This window comes from Neodiprion pinetum, chromosome 6 (assembly GCF_021155775.2).
Source record: "Neodiprion pinetum isolate iyNeoPine1 chromosome 6, iyNeoPine1.2, whole genome shotgun sequence".
Lineage (NCBI taxonomy): Eukaryota > Metazoa > Arthropoda > Insecta > Hymenoptera > Diprionidae > Neodiprion > Neodiprion pinetum.
Genome location: NC_060237.1, coordinates 30,396,877 through 30,412,797, shown reverse-complemented (window position 1 = coordinate 30,412,797; position 15,921 = coordinate 30,396,877). Strand labels below are relative to the sequence as shown.

General features: G+C 47.1%; 1 protein-coding gene across 8 annotated transcripts in view; it reads left to right on the top strand.

Moving 5' to 3' along the window:
* The window catches only part of LOC124222387 (nucleolysin TIAR), a 376,350-nt gene that overhangs the window by 265,662 nt on the left and 94,767 nt on the right, over nt 1-15,921 (top strand). The window contains exon 1 of one of the 8 annotated variants that reach the window (XM_046633276.2): nt 9,269-9,697. The exons of the other annotated variants lie outside the window; for them this stretch is intronic. Coding sequence (XP_046489232.1) covers nt 9,496-9,697 — 202 coding nt within the window. The 5' untranslated portion in view covers nt 9,269-9,495. Of the gene's footprint in view, nt 1-9,268; nt 9,698-15,921 lie in introns of those variants that run through there. 8 annotated transcript variants of the gene reach the window in all.

Sequence of the window (15,921 nt, the reverse complement as noted above, 5' to 3'; positions counted from 1 at the left end):
ATCGGAGAAGTGTTCTGCAAGAATGGCGAAGGGTGAGGGGAGGGGGGGGGGGGGGGGGGGGCGGGGGTGGAGAGTTAGCCAAGCGGATGGATCGCAATGCTTGGGAAACCGGTGGCGATGGTGGTGGTGGTGGTGGTGGTGGAAATACGGACGGTTGAAATGATATTGTTTTAGCAGAAAACGAGTCCTTGGTGGACGCTTAGAGGCCCCATTCTCCCGCGGACCGCTCGCCGCCGTAAAAAGTGAATGTGTGAAAATATCAGGCGGTCGTGGGGGGGAGAAGCGGAAAGCGAGAGAAGAAACGGAGAGGAGGGTAGAGAAACGAAAATAAAAACAAAACGAAATAAGAATGAAAAAAGAAAAAAAAAAAACAAAAACACACACAGAAACAGAAACAGAAAAAAAGAAGGAAAACACGGAGGGGATGCATATCGCTCCCCCATGTCTCTCAGGAATATGCCGTTCGCATTGCCCCGCAGGCTAGCTGCTCCCACGCTCTGGACTCTCTCGGCTCCCTCGCAATATCAACGTAGGTATCGTTGTATGCCTGTGCGTGTCTACGCACCCCATGCGTGCCATTCGCACGCGAGAAGCGCCGGTTACACGCGAGCTTTCAGGGAGAACGGAGGGAGGGTTTTATTCCGGAGATACGCAAGGTGGAAGGAAAGCTCCTCCTATCAAACGCGTCTTTAAGGGTTGCCCTATTTCGGGTGGTGGGTAGACGTCTCTTGCCGAAATTCGCGACAAAATTTTACACCACCTCGCGGCCTCGAGAGGCTCGTCGAACTTTAACCACCGCGATTATATCCAACCCCTCGGCGATTCTGGATGGCTGACCAACGAAACGGAGAAAAGGGATCGAGATTCTTTTCGACTCTCGCGAGCCGGGCTTTTGATCTGCATATTTCTAGATCAAGACGTCTACGGGACGTAATATAGACGCTTGGAAAAAAACAAGCCTTAAAGAGCCACCGGCTGCAGACGTGACGTTGACGACGATGACTCGTCGAAATACACCCCCTACTATTTCTCTTCCTTCCGCTTCTCTTTTCTCCCCGACTTCTCCCCTTTCTTTCAACCACTTTCTCTTCGTCGTTTTTCCCCCTTTTCAGCCTCACCCTAGCCTCGTCGTTAATAGGTAACGCGCGTCGTTCACGGTGCGTGGCACACCGGCAAAGCTCGCAAGCAAGATACCACACCGCAAGCTAGCCAGTTCCTTGGTCTCCTCCTTCTCAAAACACTCATCCTCACGGTCAAGATACCCTCTTATACCCTCTATCTTTCCTTCTCTCTCTCTCTCTCTCTCTCTCTCTCTCTCTCTCTCTCTCTCTCTCTCTCTCTCTCTCTCTCTCTCTCTGCGCGGTCGACTCCAACTCCAGACTCCAGACTCCAGACTTACTGGAGCTTTCAGACTCCTCGCGAGAGCCAACAAGCAGTTCCCTGCCGTGGCTAACAACTCGGCTTCCTCGAATACTGTGTGTATATACAGTATATATTTAGCCTATAAATACACGCCCGGCACACATTCACTTTGCTACGTGTATACACTGGGTGAAACAATTTGTTCCAAAGACTGGGATTCGTTCAACGATTACAACTTCAGTTGTTAAACTCCGGCCACAAATATTCTCATATAGATATGAAAATCGAAACCGTTTAGCGATGAACGAGTCTTCGGTGAATTCTTCCAAAATTACAATAATTGGTACATCATGCTATCCAGTAACATTCCTCGACCATTATGATTCTCAGACCCTCGCATATATGCTTTCAGTGATTATTCGGATGACTTAATGGTACAAACAAAATATCTACAGTTCAGTAACATAAAAAAAAAAAAACTTTTCAAGCAATACAGAATATCTTATAATTTCCTTTGTAATCAATTTTGCATAAACCGATAGCCATGTTTTTTTTTTTTTTCATACAGTTTCTCAACACGAGTACCACTAGTTTACTGGATGTGAATCTGCGACTTTCCTCAACCGTCGCGAACTGTTCGGAAAAATCGATAGTCCCGACTAAGTCTTGCCGTTGCACTAACGTTTTCAAAGCGGTGCCTGCTGCGCTCCTTGTGCCGCACGTAAGTTCCAGCCCAATTTTCTCTTCTCGATAAACCGTGCGCAACGATTGCATTGAGGGAAAATCAGTCGCTAAGAAAAATCTCGGCTTTAACTTTCCGAGGTATCCCTACACTGCCCTACTCTTAAATCTATGTAGGTATACATACAAATACTCACATGTTTCATAACAGAGTCGAGCAACTAATTGGAAGATTTTTAACATTTCCAATTAGGCCTGTTGGTAAGATGGATCCCTGATTTTGCAGGGGAAAAAAATTAGAATTTCGTCGCTGCAATGACAGTTAATGTTCAAAATTAAGATAAAGTGGGTGAGGTGAATCGAATGTGGAAAAATTGTGTACCGGATCTTAGCGGTTTAAAAATCTTCTCTTACTATTTTCAATGAGACCTTCAGCGTCGTTTTATCTCCATGAACGTGTGAGATAGAATTCGTGCTGCTACCGCGATTAGACGTATACTTTGTCAAAAAAAATTAGATCGAGAATAAACATACCCGGTATCTGGTGAATATTTCACCCGATGATAAAGAAAAAACGAACTGAGACCACCTCCCGGGTGGTTCTTTTTTTTAATCGGAAGGGTGGTAAGAGGCGTCGTTATAAACCAGTCTTTAAAACTCGCGCTATTACGTCGATGTGATGGCCGCACACTTTCCTCCGTATAGTGCAACATCCAATCCCCCCCCCCCCCGAAAACGGCGATCCGCTCTTGCTCTTAAGTATACGAACACCGGGGCTGATGGCTGGGGCGGGTGTAAGGTTACCTCGTTAACATATATCGGGTCTGTAAAGGAGGGCGGGATCGCGTCGCGTATATCGGGAATGTTGGAACACGAAACGATACGCTGGAAGACGCAGGCCTGGGAGAAACAGGGCCTCGGCGCTACATCTCGGGGCGGGGGGTAGGTATTAGTTGGGCCAGCCACCGTAGAAAAGCTCGGAGCGAATACGCCGTCGGCAGTGCCATCCGCTCGAGCATCTCGGGGTTCCCCGCGTGTTTGTTCATAAAATGTAACTCGATTTCCACCCCTCGGCAGAGGGGGTGTGGGGGGTTGGAAGGGATGGATGTGGGAACCGCCCCCAAACAGCGGAAGCATCAAAATATTAGCATATTGATCAGGCTCCGGCAACCTCACCGGGCTCAACCTCTTAAATTTAGGAACATAAAACCCACTTAGCGTCAACAACCACTCCGGCGTCCTTTTTATACCGAACCTGATACCTCCGCAGCCCCCATTCGGCAGAGCCCCTCGTTTTAAGGATAAGAACGCGACGAAGCCACAGCGGTAAGATCCGCGCGTGCCTTCCGTAAATTGGCGAACCCCTGCACTGCGCGTCGTCTGTCTATGGGTACGATATTCGCGAAAAGGACGACGGAGATACTCTGATGGTTATGTTTGCGCTCCGCGGCCTCGCCTCGCGCCTCGCCTCGCCTTCGAAAGGTTCTTAGAGCTTCGCTGCTCCGGTCCCCGGGTCGCTGAATAATTGCAACCAGAGTCGCGCGTACCGTTGCGGGTCTCGAGAGGATCGTGCAACCCCTATAACATATGTAGCTATCAGGGATTAGTCCTCGGCTGTCTCGGATATTCGACTCTATTGCGCGCTTCTACGAAATATTACGTGTCTCGCGCGTGGCGAGGCGGAGGGCGGGGCTGGGGGGGGGGGGGGGATAGTGCAGGGTAATAGTAGTCACAATGGTATAACCGTGCCTTGACTAATCCCGACTAATAGGGATCTACTTGTCGGAAAGGTCGGATGTACCGGAAGATGCCGCCCGGTCGCATTAGCTTCCTTCTCTTCCCTTCGCCCCTCTTCGCCCCCTCCCCGCATCATGCTTTCCCGATCCGCCAGCTCCTCCGCAGTTTCGGTTTCCGGCACAGCAGGCTTTGCGATATACGACAAGGGATGCGGCTCCCACTGTGAAATGCACTCACCACCCTCGGCTTCTCCACGCCCCCCCCTTTTTCTCATCTCACCCTCTCTCTCTCTCTCTCTCTCTCTCCCCCTCTGTCGATCTCGCTCTCGGTAAATCTGAGGCTATAGGTACTTGTGCTTCCCGGAGAGACGGAAAAACCGACGAATTTCAACGCGGAATACCCGCCCATCGTTACGGGGAGTGCTAAGTGCTTTTTATTAACCATATTATTCGTTTTTTTCTACTTCACTTTATGCAAAGTTTTGGAATTTTGCTAAACGATGTGGTATAGTATACGTGTGCATACATGTTTGTACCGATCGGACAATTTTTATACAGGGATAATCAGTCGAAGATGTTGGGAATTATGTAAACTGAAATTGAATTTCATATGAATTTTTTGATCCTACAGTTTTATTACAGATTTTGAATATATTCAAGTCAGAATTTGCAAGATGTCGCTGCTTACAGTCAGATTCGATAAAATTATGTAAACTGCAGCAGTCGTAAGGAATCGGATCAACTACTGCTCGGGTTTCATATCTTCTTCTTCTTCTTCTTCTTCTTCTTCTTCTGGGCTTCGGTTGTTACAGGAGAAAAGTCCTCTGAACGTCATTCAATCGAAAGATTTTTTTCAAGCTGCATACAAATTACTGTAATGTGATTAACGAATTATTCACTAAGTAATAATAACAAATTCCATGAGTTTATTTTATACCGTTTACCCGCTTACAAGAAAATTAAAGATCTCCCGAGTTTGTTGGCAAATCTCAATTGCTTCTGTGCAAAAAAACGTTGTCTGAACGATTCGTTACAGCGCTACTGTAGCTTTCTCATTGTTATCGATGTATCCAATATAAATATTTCCTAAACACAATTATCGAAGTATTTTCATTATTTCGGTATAACAATTTTAATCCAAAAGGCGTCGTGAAGGACAGCAAATTTGGTCCTAATAAAAGGGCGAGCTGTGTTATTAGAAAATTCTTCGGTACTTTCAACGTCGGTTCCTGGAAATCAGGCAGCGACTGGAAGCGATCGGAGGGGAAGATTATCACGTTAATTGCGTCTCGTTTTACGAATCCCTAAGAATTTCGGGTTTTCTTAGAGTGTCGGAGTAACGGTTTACGGGGACGGAGGTCGAGGCAAGAGTTGCGTGTTCGTTGAAACCCGATTACGGTGGACCGATTAAATTCTTACTTTCATCGACTGGTCCCGCCCGGGGTGGGTGAAGGTCGCCCCTTTGATCCCGGAATCACTGCCAAGCGCCAAGACCAAGACTCCGGGCAGCCAGACCGCCGGCCTTCTCTCGGTCCGTCGGCCGCGGGCTTTCCACAATGTAACGGATCAAAGAAACAATATTTACCCTTTGCCGCAGAACTCGACCCGGCACGCGCCTGCCGTCCCATTTTCCACCCTCTCACCCTTTGGCTCTCTGTCCTCGGTTCTCGAAAATTCAAACCTTCGTTAAGTACCGAAGCGATTCATCTGAGAATCCTCCGTCACGGCGGAGGGTTAATCGGTCAATATACGTCCTCTAAATTTCTCCGCCTCTACTTTTCTCTCCTCTCTGTAACATTTACATCGGCTAACATTCCTCTCTTTGTCCTGACGGTGGCTAAGGGATGCTCAGCGGTTTCTCGACCATTGGGATCCCCCACCCCTTTGCGATAGCGCATTACATTCTTCGTATATCACAGCGTACCAGGAGCAATATCGAAAATAAAATCAGAGATAAAAATATGCCGGCTTACGTGGGTGTTCCTGTGTTTGTGTGTCGATATGTTATACCCAACGGCAATGAAGCTGAGAGTGTTGATGCTGGTCTGGAAATTCGTTGATTCAGCTCGTGTGATCAAATCACAATTCAATCCTCCCGGCACTTTACTGATAAAGTATAGTCGCAATTACATCGAGAAACCGGCTAGAATGGCAGCAGAGAACTTCCGGACCGTCGGAAAGGAATCCTTTTTTCTTTTTTTACTTTTATTTTCTTGTCTTCTACTTCTTATTCTTCTTCGTTACGCTTTCTACCGTATTTTACCGCCGCTAAAATATTATTCTTCAGGGGACCGCGGGTATGAATTAACTTTGATAAATGGGCAAATTATCGTATATATATAACGGATTCAGAGGAACGTTATAATTATTTTCTCAACTTACGTTGACATTTTCAGGCTTATTACACAGTGGAGAATAGAAAGAAATCGTCGTAACGCGAGTCGACTCAATATTCAGGCCAGCGGAATGAAGTCGTTTTGATACTGATTTCAATTACCGAGAAGTTGGGTGACTTTAAAATTTCCGAGTCACCCGACAAAGATCATTGAAATTATTTCCAGGGAGAAATTGATTTCTCCACTTCGCTTATCGATCATACACATTGTCCGCCTAGTTGAACCTTCAAGACATCAGCTTCGTCGATTTACTGCAGCATAAGTCGTTGATAACATTAGAAATTTCACATCTTCGATGAATATACTTAATTTCTCCCCGTGAAGCGTCTTTCATTTGGTATACATATAACGAACTGCAGCGTATGCAGGCAGGGAGCCAACGGTCTTTCCCTGATCTCCGTTCGGTTGTCTGTCGAGGGACGGAAGGTTCGAAGCCTGGGGCTTGATCCGAAATTAGGAGAAGGTACAGGGCTCACTCCGAGGGGACGAAAGGGTCGAATAGCCCCGGGGTTGCGGGGCGGGATCGGTTTCGAAATTTTCATCAATAGCACCGCGGAGTGGCGGCGGGGGCGGCGGGGGGGGAGGAGGAGGATGAAGGGCAGGGGTAGGGGGAGAGCCACTCTCGACCGGTAAAAAGCGTTAGTTACAAATCGCACCGAGCCGGCGAGCGAGTTCGTATTAGGGGTAATGGGCATTATCTCCATCGATCCCGGCTCAGCTCCTCCACCCCCGTTGCCGTTCCGCTCCCCCTCCCTCCGTTCATCCCTCAAGCCCGGCCATCCAGCGGCAAAAACGCGGGAGAACTCGTCCGTTATGGGTTTGAAGCAACGGGCTTCGGGATGATCACGTAGATGCCCGGATGCCCCTGCTGGATTCCCTGACGCCAGGGATTCCTCCTCGTCTCCGATCTCGTCGCGGCCGAATCTTCGGGTCATCGGCCGTCGTCGCGACGCCGACGCCATCCGAGACGCACTTGACACACCGACCTGCGAATCTGCGGTCGAAGCGGATTCTTCTTACACCTCGCTCTGTTGCCGCTTGAGGATCTATACGCGAGGCGAACATTCCGCGAGGAAATCGTCCGAAGCAAAAGCTCGAACGGTTCGACTGAGGCTTGTCAGTTAATAAAATCCAATCTTAAAGGTTAAACGGTCATACGGAGGGGAATTTTCACGGCACTGAATTTCAACTACGGACACTTCGTCGGTTGGTGAAATAAATCTAATGTATAACAATCTTTGCAGAATCAATGAATGATAAAAATATCATTCGGCAAGAAAGAAATTATCGTTATTCCGTAATACAACCGCTCAGACTTTTGGAGAATTTATTCACGCAGAATAAAACGAGCTCTTGTTCTTCGAAATGGATTAAGTAATACGGATTTAATTGGGAAAGAATATGAGAATAAAGTGATTTCTAGCTGTGATTTTTTTTTACTTTTTGCTTAAAAATCTTCTTGACTCGGCTGAGAGCCTCTTACATTTTCGGGCTGCCTTCGCCGGGAGCTTGATCGCTACGTCGTTAATAAGGAGGTTAAAAGAGGAAAGAAAATAGATAAATAAGCCCCAACAATAGAACCAGCTGACTAATTCCTACTCGAATTATCCGCTTATCGCTCAGATCCGCAGATAATAGGCTTATCTCTGTGTCTTGGTAGCGCGTTTGTCAATGTTTCCGGCCTTTTCCTCTCCTTCTCTCTCTTTCTCCCTCTCTCTCTCTATCTTTCACTTCCACTCTCCATCGTTCGTACTTTGTGTTTCTTTTCTCGCTTCGCTCGCTTACTTATTCCTTAATTCCGGCATCGCGCGTTCCGGCATCAACCATCTCCGAATTATCACGGAGTCGGCTCGAATTCCTCGGGGATCGAGATCACCTCTTTCTGCGGGCACGGATATGCCTACGCAGCCAACACGCGAGATAGATATCCGATACCGTCGGCGATGAGACCTGTTGAGTATCCCGCGTCGACACCTTTATACGATATAAATTATTGGTCGGATAAAAACAGAGTGAAATTCCCCCACCGAACCCCACTCGTATCTTGAATTGCCTGCGTGTCCAGTTGGAATTTTCTTTCCTGCTGACGACGGCGGTACGAGCTTCTGTTGAAATTATTCACACACTTACGTTACACGTGCTGACGGTTGAAACAAGGAAATTCCAGGAAGACTTCAAGTTGTGTGGGGAAACTATTTTCACGTCATTGTTTAATTACATCAAAGTATCAAAATTAAATATACGTAGTTACGTTTTTGTTTTGTCTTGGAAAAAATTAATTCATAAATTTTACGTACGTACACATCCGTCGAACACGTTGATTCTATAAAATTGATTAAATCCAGTAACGAAAATTAGGTGAAGAGAGAATTAAAAGGATAAAAAAAATGAAACAAACAACAATTTTCCCCACCGATCAAAGTTCAACGGCGAAAAAGAATCCTTCTACGTACAACAGCTGAGATTCGAACCTTGCCTAACGTTATCATAGTCAAAGGCTTGCAGGTTTTATACATCGACGCGTATTGTCAGCGGCAAAAAATATCCGTCGACGCATCAATATTCCGTGGGAGATACTAGCGGTAGGAAAAAGTCGTACGCGACGATTACTGTACGTTACAAAATCGCGCCATGTACTGAAATCCGGCTGTCACCTGGAAGCCGAGTCGTATCGCTGCGTGACGTAGGTATGAAACAGAATCAGCGCGGTCAGCCGCGTCGGGCGTGTAAACATTATTACGTATCAACACACGGTGAAACAGCTCCTGGTTGCGCGAGTGAGCGAAACTAGAATATAGAAGCAGCGAAAAGAATGCGCGTCGCGTCCTTATCTCCGCTACTCCGCTTCTCCGCTTCTTCGTTTCGCCGTTTCGCTCCAACTCGCGTCTTACAATTCCGACCGTCCGTTTTCACGCCGAATAACAACGATTGTCCAGCAAGCAGACCTCCTCGGCTATCGCGGTACCCGCGTCGCAATCACAGCCGGGCAAACAAGAGGCACCCGTTGACTCGTGACGCTTCCGTCCTCCGCTTCCGGTCCGCCGACCGCACCGTTTCCTGCCGTGCCCCGACGCAGCGCTAGCCCGACAAGCCGTCGCGCATTCGCGCTATCGTCTCCATGCGGTACGCCAGCCTTTCTTGCAGGCTACACCACGCGGTCCGTTTTCGCAGCGTGGCGAAACGGTGAAACGGTGAAACGGTGCTGCGCAGTTTAGTGCAGTGAGTGCAGCAGCGAACGGATTTACTCCTCTACACACCCCACCCCGCCCCACTCCTCCCCACCCCCACCACCACCCCTACTCCTGACTACCGAGGATCAGATGGCGCTCTCCCCTGGGAAAAACAAGCTGAAAATGGGGGGTGCTGGCCAATACTACGGGGCCTATCTTCTCTACGACGTCGCCAACTCCCGGCTGACTTCGCTTCGCGCCAAAGTTCCGCCGCAGGCAGCTTCGGGTCTTGGTCCAGCGGTGCTGCCGCTCCAGGCGTCTGCAAGCTCACCTGTTCACGTCCAGAATCCCCGTGAGTTCGTCACACGCGCTTTTTCTTTGTTTCTTGTTTCTTGGTTTTTTTTTTTTTTTTTTTATTCGCTTTCTTAATATATTATTTACCGCCAGCTTTGCGGTGACTCGCACTCACTCGAAATACGAAGGCTCTTTGGTCTCGAACGCGGGTTGCGCTATCGCCCCTCGTTTCCGCGTGCGATACGCCTTATCAATTTTCTCGGCATTGTAACGAGTCCAAAGCGTGGATGTTGAACCCTCGATGACCGTTGAACGCTCCGAATTTTCAATTCAACGCTCCGTTTGCTCGGGCTGATATGCTCGAACCGCTTTTTACAATCTTACATGTCGCTACAATTTGGTCGCAACTTTTTTTCATACGAATTTCGAACGGTGATTTATCGTTGTTACTTGATCGTTCCGTCTATCCGAGAATAAAAATATTTGAATTCTAATCCAACGACCAAGTTATCATTACCGACAGATAAACTTTATCTGAAAGTAGAATTTAGAAACATATTTAGCACGTGCTAGGAAAAACACGTAGAATTGGAATAATCTCACGTCGTTTGACCTGGATAAACTTTTTTCCCCCGTTTAATGAACACACGTTTTAGTCGCGACGAGTGAATAGGTAATTTTTCTCTGCCACATTAAATATATATAGTAATCCCGGCTTACGGTTCGCGAAAACAAAAACACGAAAATTGAAAAGGAAAACAATGACTCTTGTGGTGAGCTTTTGATGAGAATAAGGCGTCTGATTTTCCGACCGCTGGTTTTAGTGAATTAATTATAACATTTCGAGGGATGCGCCGTGGCAACTCCCGCGAGGATATGCACGCGGTTTTTACGGCGAAACCGAGACCGCGGGCTGGGATTAAATGGTAAAATATCACTCGGTCCGAGGACTCCGGTGCTTGCAAGCTCCGGCATTTGAGAGTCGGAGAGCGAGAGAGGGAGAGAGAGAGAGAGAACGATGGGACGAACGTGACCGAAATATTATTACGTATATACCTAGCTTATACGGGGCGCCGTAGCAGAAGTCGTCGAGTCTAGATTCGAGAGAGCGGCTTATACGCGACTATCCGAAAAATGCGAGCCAAATAAAACTCCCTTCCCGGTTCTCGGAAAGGCTTAAGACTTCCTCGAGGTTCCAGCAGGGAGTCGCGGTTTTCCGCAGTCCTCGATGTCCGAGGTTTGTGTATTTTTCCTGTTTTGTTCCGTCGCGGCGCCTTTTCCACTCGTGCAACCCTGCAGCTTTCCGTGCCTGCCATTGCTTTCTGTGAAATCTCATTTCCGCATGGCCATGTTCAACGTATTTCCATCCTTAATGAGCCTCGTAAAGAATAACATAATACGCGAAATTAACAATTAAGAGCCGGGCGTTCTGTACCCGAGCAGCTACCGAGGCTGCGGGGGGTGGTTCGTTGGTTTTACTTCGCGTATAACCGGCCCCCGTGTAAGCGAGGGTAATTAACTTCCAGCCCGTGTAACGCCGGTTCACCTCTTCTCAAAGCGCCGAGCGAGAAGAAAGCCTCGGTGTACCTACACCCCACTTGACCCCAAGAAAAAAAACACACCAACGTCTCTGACGTTTCAGCCAATCTTTTATTACGGGAACTCAAATCGCTATCTCGATTCCTATCGTCGTAATTTGATTTTAAAAAATTCAGCCTTATTCCCCTCAATCCGATCAACGGCTAACTCTGGAGTGAGAAAGTAATTCAGAATCGATTCGATTGTCAGGATTTTTGTGCGTCCTTTAACTTGACTTGTTCGGTCAAAGTTTTAGGAGAAAAAAGCATACAGGTTTATTCTCATCACAGTTATTGGGCTTCTTTTCACGCAAGCATATAAATTGCTGTCCAATATTTGTATACTATACTATTTTGTATCAGCTGGCTTCTTCCTGCATTTTATACCCATGATCACAATTAGGAATATCAAAATGATATAAAAACACGATAAAGTTTGTTCAAAATGACGTTTCGCGTGAAGAATAACGGACGTGATTGTAGGCACAAGTCCTTAGACGCGTGTCGCTCAGAATCAGATCGACAATTGGAAAGCGCGAGCCGCAGAGCTGCAGATTTGCAGCAGACGGATTTTAACGAGCTATTGTTTCCGCACTGAGAGCCAAGAAGTTTTACGACTGGTTACGCTTGCGGACGGATCGAGCTCGCTAGGTTTTAATTAAGATAAAGGGAATACTTCGATCCGAAGTCGGGCAGTTGGGTCGGAAAAACGGTCTCGGTTATTTCCACTCGTTCCACTCTCGCTCCGTGATCCGGAATCCCGAAACCTAGATCATGTCCCTTGGCAGACGTAAGGAGGCGCAGAGGTTGGGCTTGCCGGGTGGAGCGAGCATACGTTAGGGGTTCGTGGTAAATTCTTATAAATCAAAAGCCGACCTCAGCCGCCGCCCGTGATGGGGGATGAAAAAGAATGGTGAAAAAGCGATGATTTACTCGCGGGGCGTTCGTTCCTTCGTTCGCACCTTGAACGAGAAACTTGTCCATCTCGCAGATTAACAAGCCCCGCGCAACGTTTCGCCGGCGGTATGAATTATCATCCGTAAACATTCCGTCTCTCCGATATTGTACAAACGATTTCTGGACCGTCGCTTGGCAAAGGAATTCAGAAGGAGGGACGCGCCAGCTGAGGGAAAATTTTCTCTGCTCGATAGTTTTCTCGGTGTCGTCGCAGCGCGCGGTTATTTATGCGAAAGCGGCTTAAAACAACCCTCGAGTTACCCCGCTGCATCCGGGCCAGCTTCGCGTGTGCTTCCCCTTTTGTTTGAGCCGAGTTAATAAATCACGATTAGTTTATAAATAGTTGGCAACAAAGTACAGAACCGACTCTTATAGCGTCTTGTTATGCCACGGATAAGAGGCCGAGGGAATTAGTAATTATTTTTCGCAACCTTTAAAGGTTGCATCGAGAATCTACGCCTGTAGGTGTGTAGGCATATCCGCGACCTCGAATTAGAAAAGAATTAGGCGGCAATAATCGCCGACGGATATATACAACCTGTCGCGCAAATGTGAGACTCCCATTAATCGCGAACACCCGTATATAGGAAGGGATGGGGCTGCTTCGACGGGGATATCGATAAATAAATAAATATACAGCCGGGGGTGTCCCGCGGAATTTTATATTCGCCGAATGCCCCGCGATCCGGCGGCTGTATCGAGGAATATTCAAACAGCCATTACTCACATTTTGCATGAAAAATTTCTATCCTATTGGCGCGAGTCACGCGGTCTCCGGATATTATTCGGGCTTCTTCTTCTTTTTCCTTCTTTTTCTCTTTCTTCTTCCATTGGGATCCGCTCGTATTTTTCGTATACCCGTAACGCGAATACCTTATTATTATACCGTTTTTGGCGTTGCTTTCTTTCCGCCCAAAATCGTCGCGTTGAATTCTATACACGAACAGAACAAAACGCGATAAGCTGCTTCCAGCCGCACGGAGATATCGCTGAAGAAAATTTAATCTAAAACTTGGTCAGCTCGCGCGACACCTGGAAACATTTATCTGGCCTAACGACGCAACTCCGGCCCCGCAACGCTGCGGTTGGAAATCCACGGAATCAGTAAGCCCCCCCCCCCCCCCACTCCTATTGTCAGCATCGTTCCCCGTTTTTTATCTGCACCACCTTTTTGAAAAATAGTACAAATTTTTAAAAATAAACGCTCGCGGGTCACGCCGATCGAAGTTAACTCGAAGACCAAGCTATTACTAAATTCTGTGAAATCGTTTCGGGTTCTGTGACAATTTTAACAGGAATTTCAATAGAATTAATCGTTCGTCGTTTATCCACCGCGATTGAAAAATGTTTGCCCTTTCGCTTGCCGACACCTAAAATAAATATCTGACAAAGTTTTCTTTGAAGCGGACTAAATTACCCGAGCAAACACGTACTTGGCGAAGGGGCCGAGGCTTACATGTATATCCTTGGGGCGAATAAACAAGGGCGGTTAGCCGTCCGCTACGCAGATCGGGAAATTGGGGCTGCTGATGCCGCGACGGCGACCGTTCGTGAGTCAGACCCGCCCCTTCCCACGAGCCGAACGGGGGTTTGACCTACCCCAACGGGGTCGATCTCAATTCCCGGTAATCGTCGCCGAGTCTTGTACGATTCGGTTCGAGTCGAGGATCGACGGGGTGCGCGATTCCCGGAGTCTCGGAGTCTGTGCTGCGACGTGAGGGCGGCTTGGGGGTGGGGGTCAAATCGGCCTCGAGGCCTTTATAATAAACGCGTCCGAATTACAAGTTTCATCAAAACTTACACGGTGAAAGTAATTAAAGGTATTCGTGTCCTCCGGTAATTAGCTCGCGGCTTTACCCTCTGGCGCATATATATGTTACAGTATATAAATATATACACATGTATACATATATATATATATACAAACATGTATTGCAAATATATGTACATAATACGAGTACCCGCATTTCATGGCACGCCATGCTTTTAAAACTAATCGCTACGCCGGGCACACATAAATATAAACCGTCCCCCGCCACTCCACTCCCTACCCCGTCAACCGCGACGACGGTAGGAAACTTTGCGGACATAAGTGTCACATTGTTATTAGATGTAGGTATAACGGTATGGTTATACATGTGTGTGTACATATTTATACCGGCTTTTGGGTAAATAAAAGTCGGGTATGTTTGCGGTTGTGCCGGGGGATGACGAAGAGAGAAGGGGGGAGAGGCTGGTGCACAACCCCCGATTCAACCCCCACCTCGACATCTCTCGCCCCGTTCCCCTATATCCTTGTTACTTCACGACTCGACGTTCATAAAACTTTTCCCTCCGGCTAATATCCGCCCCCCCCATCCCCCCCAACCCTCACCCACCCCCTCCCTGACTTCCGCCAACGGCACAAAGCTCGCCGCTGTTATAATATATATATATATATATGTGGATATATGTATATATTGTATATAATGTATGTATATGTATATTACATAGCGATATTGGCACCTGGCACTGATTCTTCCACACAAAACTAAATTCAAATTGCATTCTTTTATACGATTGCGCCCCTCCAGGTTGTTGTATTTCACGTTGTGTGAAGACGATGATTGGAATTACGGTCTAGAGTCGCATGTGTACGTATATCGACGTTTCTTGAAAGTCATAGGGTGGATTCAGTTTTGAATCTTTCCAAGAGAAAATAGAAAAAAAAATAAAAAATTCTCTTCAATTGAAAATTAGGAATTGGGCACACGATCCAGACGAAGAAAGATACTTGAAACACGAGAAAGGGATAAATAAGAGAAGAACAATAACTAGGAATGGAAGATAAAGGAAGGAAGAGAAGGACGTGGAATTCCCTGCGATACTTGTGAGAAAGAAAAAAGGAGAGAAAATTATTCATACGAAAGTCTGACTCTCCGCATCCGCAAAGGTCAATTTATGGGCTTTAGCCACGGTAGGCCGGAGTTCGAGTTTCCGTATTTGAGCTTAGGCCCCGGCGCTCCGCGTTTCATCCCTCGCTAGCCTGAGCAGTTCTCTGGGAAACTTTTCAAGCGGGTACATAATATCAGCTTTTAAAGCTGGAATTTCCATTCGTAAATACCGAGTTTAGCAAGGTGTACCTAAAGATCGTTTCAGACTTATATACGCTGATTCCGAAGGGGATGTTTTTTTATCATCCCCCCTCTCTCATTCTTCTCTATCCCTTTTCCTGTTGTTTGAGCGCTGCTTAAAGCCGCCGATACCGTATAACGGATGAATCGACGACAGACTGAATATGCAATTGATATCCCTGAAAATTCTCACTCCAACAGCGAATATCGAATGCTACGGTTTTTCAGCACGCGAGGAACGGACCGCCCTTTTCCCCTTGGCATAAAAATTCACGCCATTTCAAAACAGCAGGCCGTTGGCGAGTACCGTTTTTGTAAAAAGCCATTTCCGATTTCAAAGGCAGACCGCTGTGTGAACACAAATCAAATTGTCCGAACGAGGGGTGCGGATGAATTTTTTGAATATTTCATAATCACCGTTAGCATACTTCGACCGAGCGAATTCACATCAATGTAATTGTTTGTCGAAACCTAGTAAACAAAAGGGGATCCCGCGTTGATTATTCGAAAAATCAATCAAACCCCGCTCGGCGTGATCGCAATACCTACGACTCTTGAGATAGAAATTACAGCTAAACATTCAACACTCCGGCTTTCTTCGACTCGAACAGCTTCTCAAATCTCAACCTAGCGGA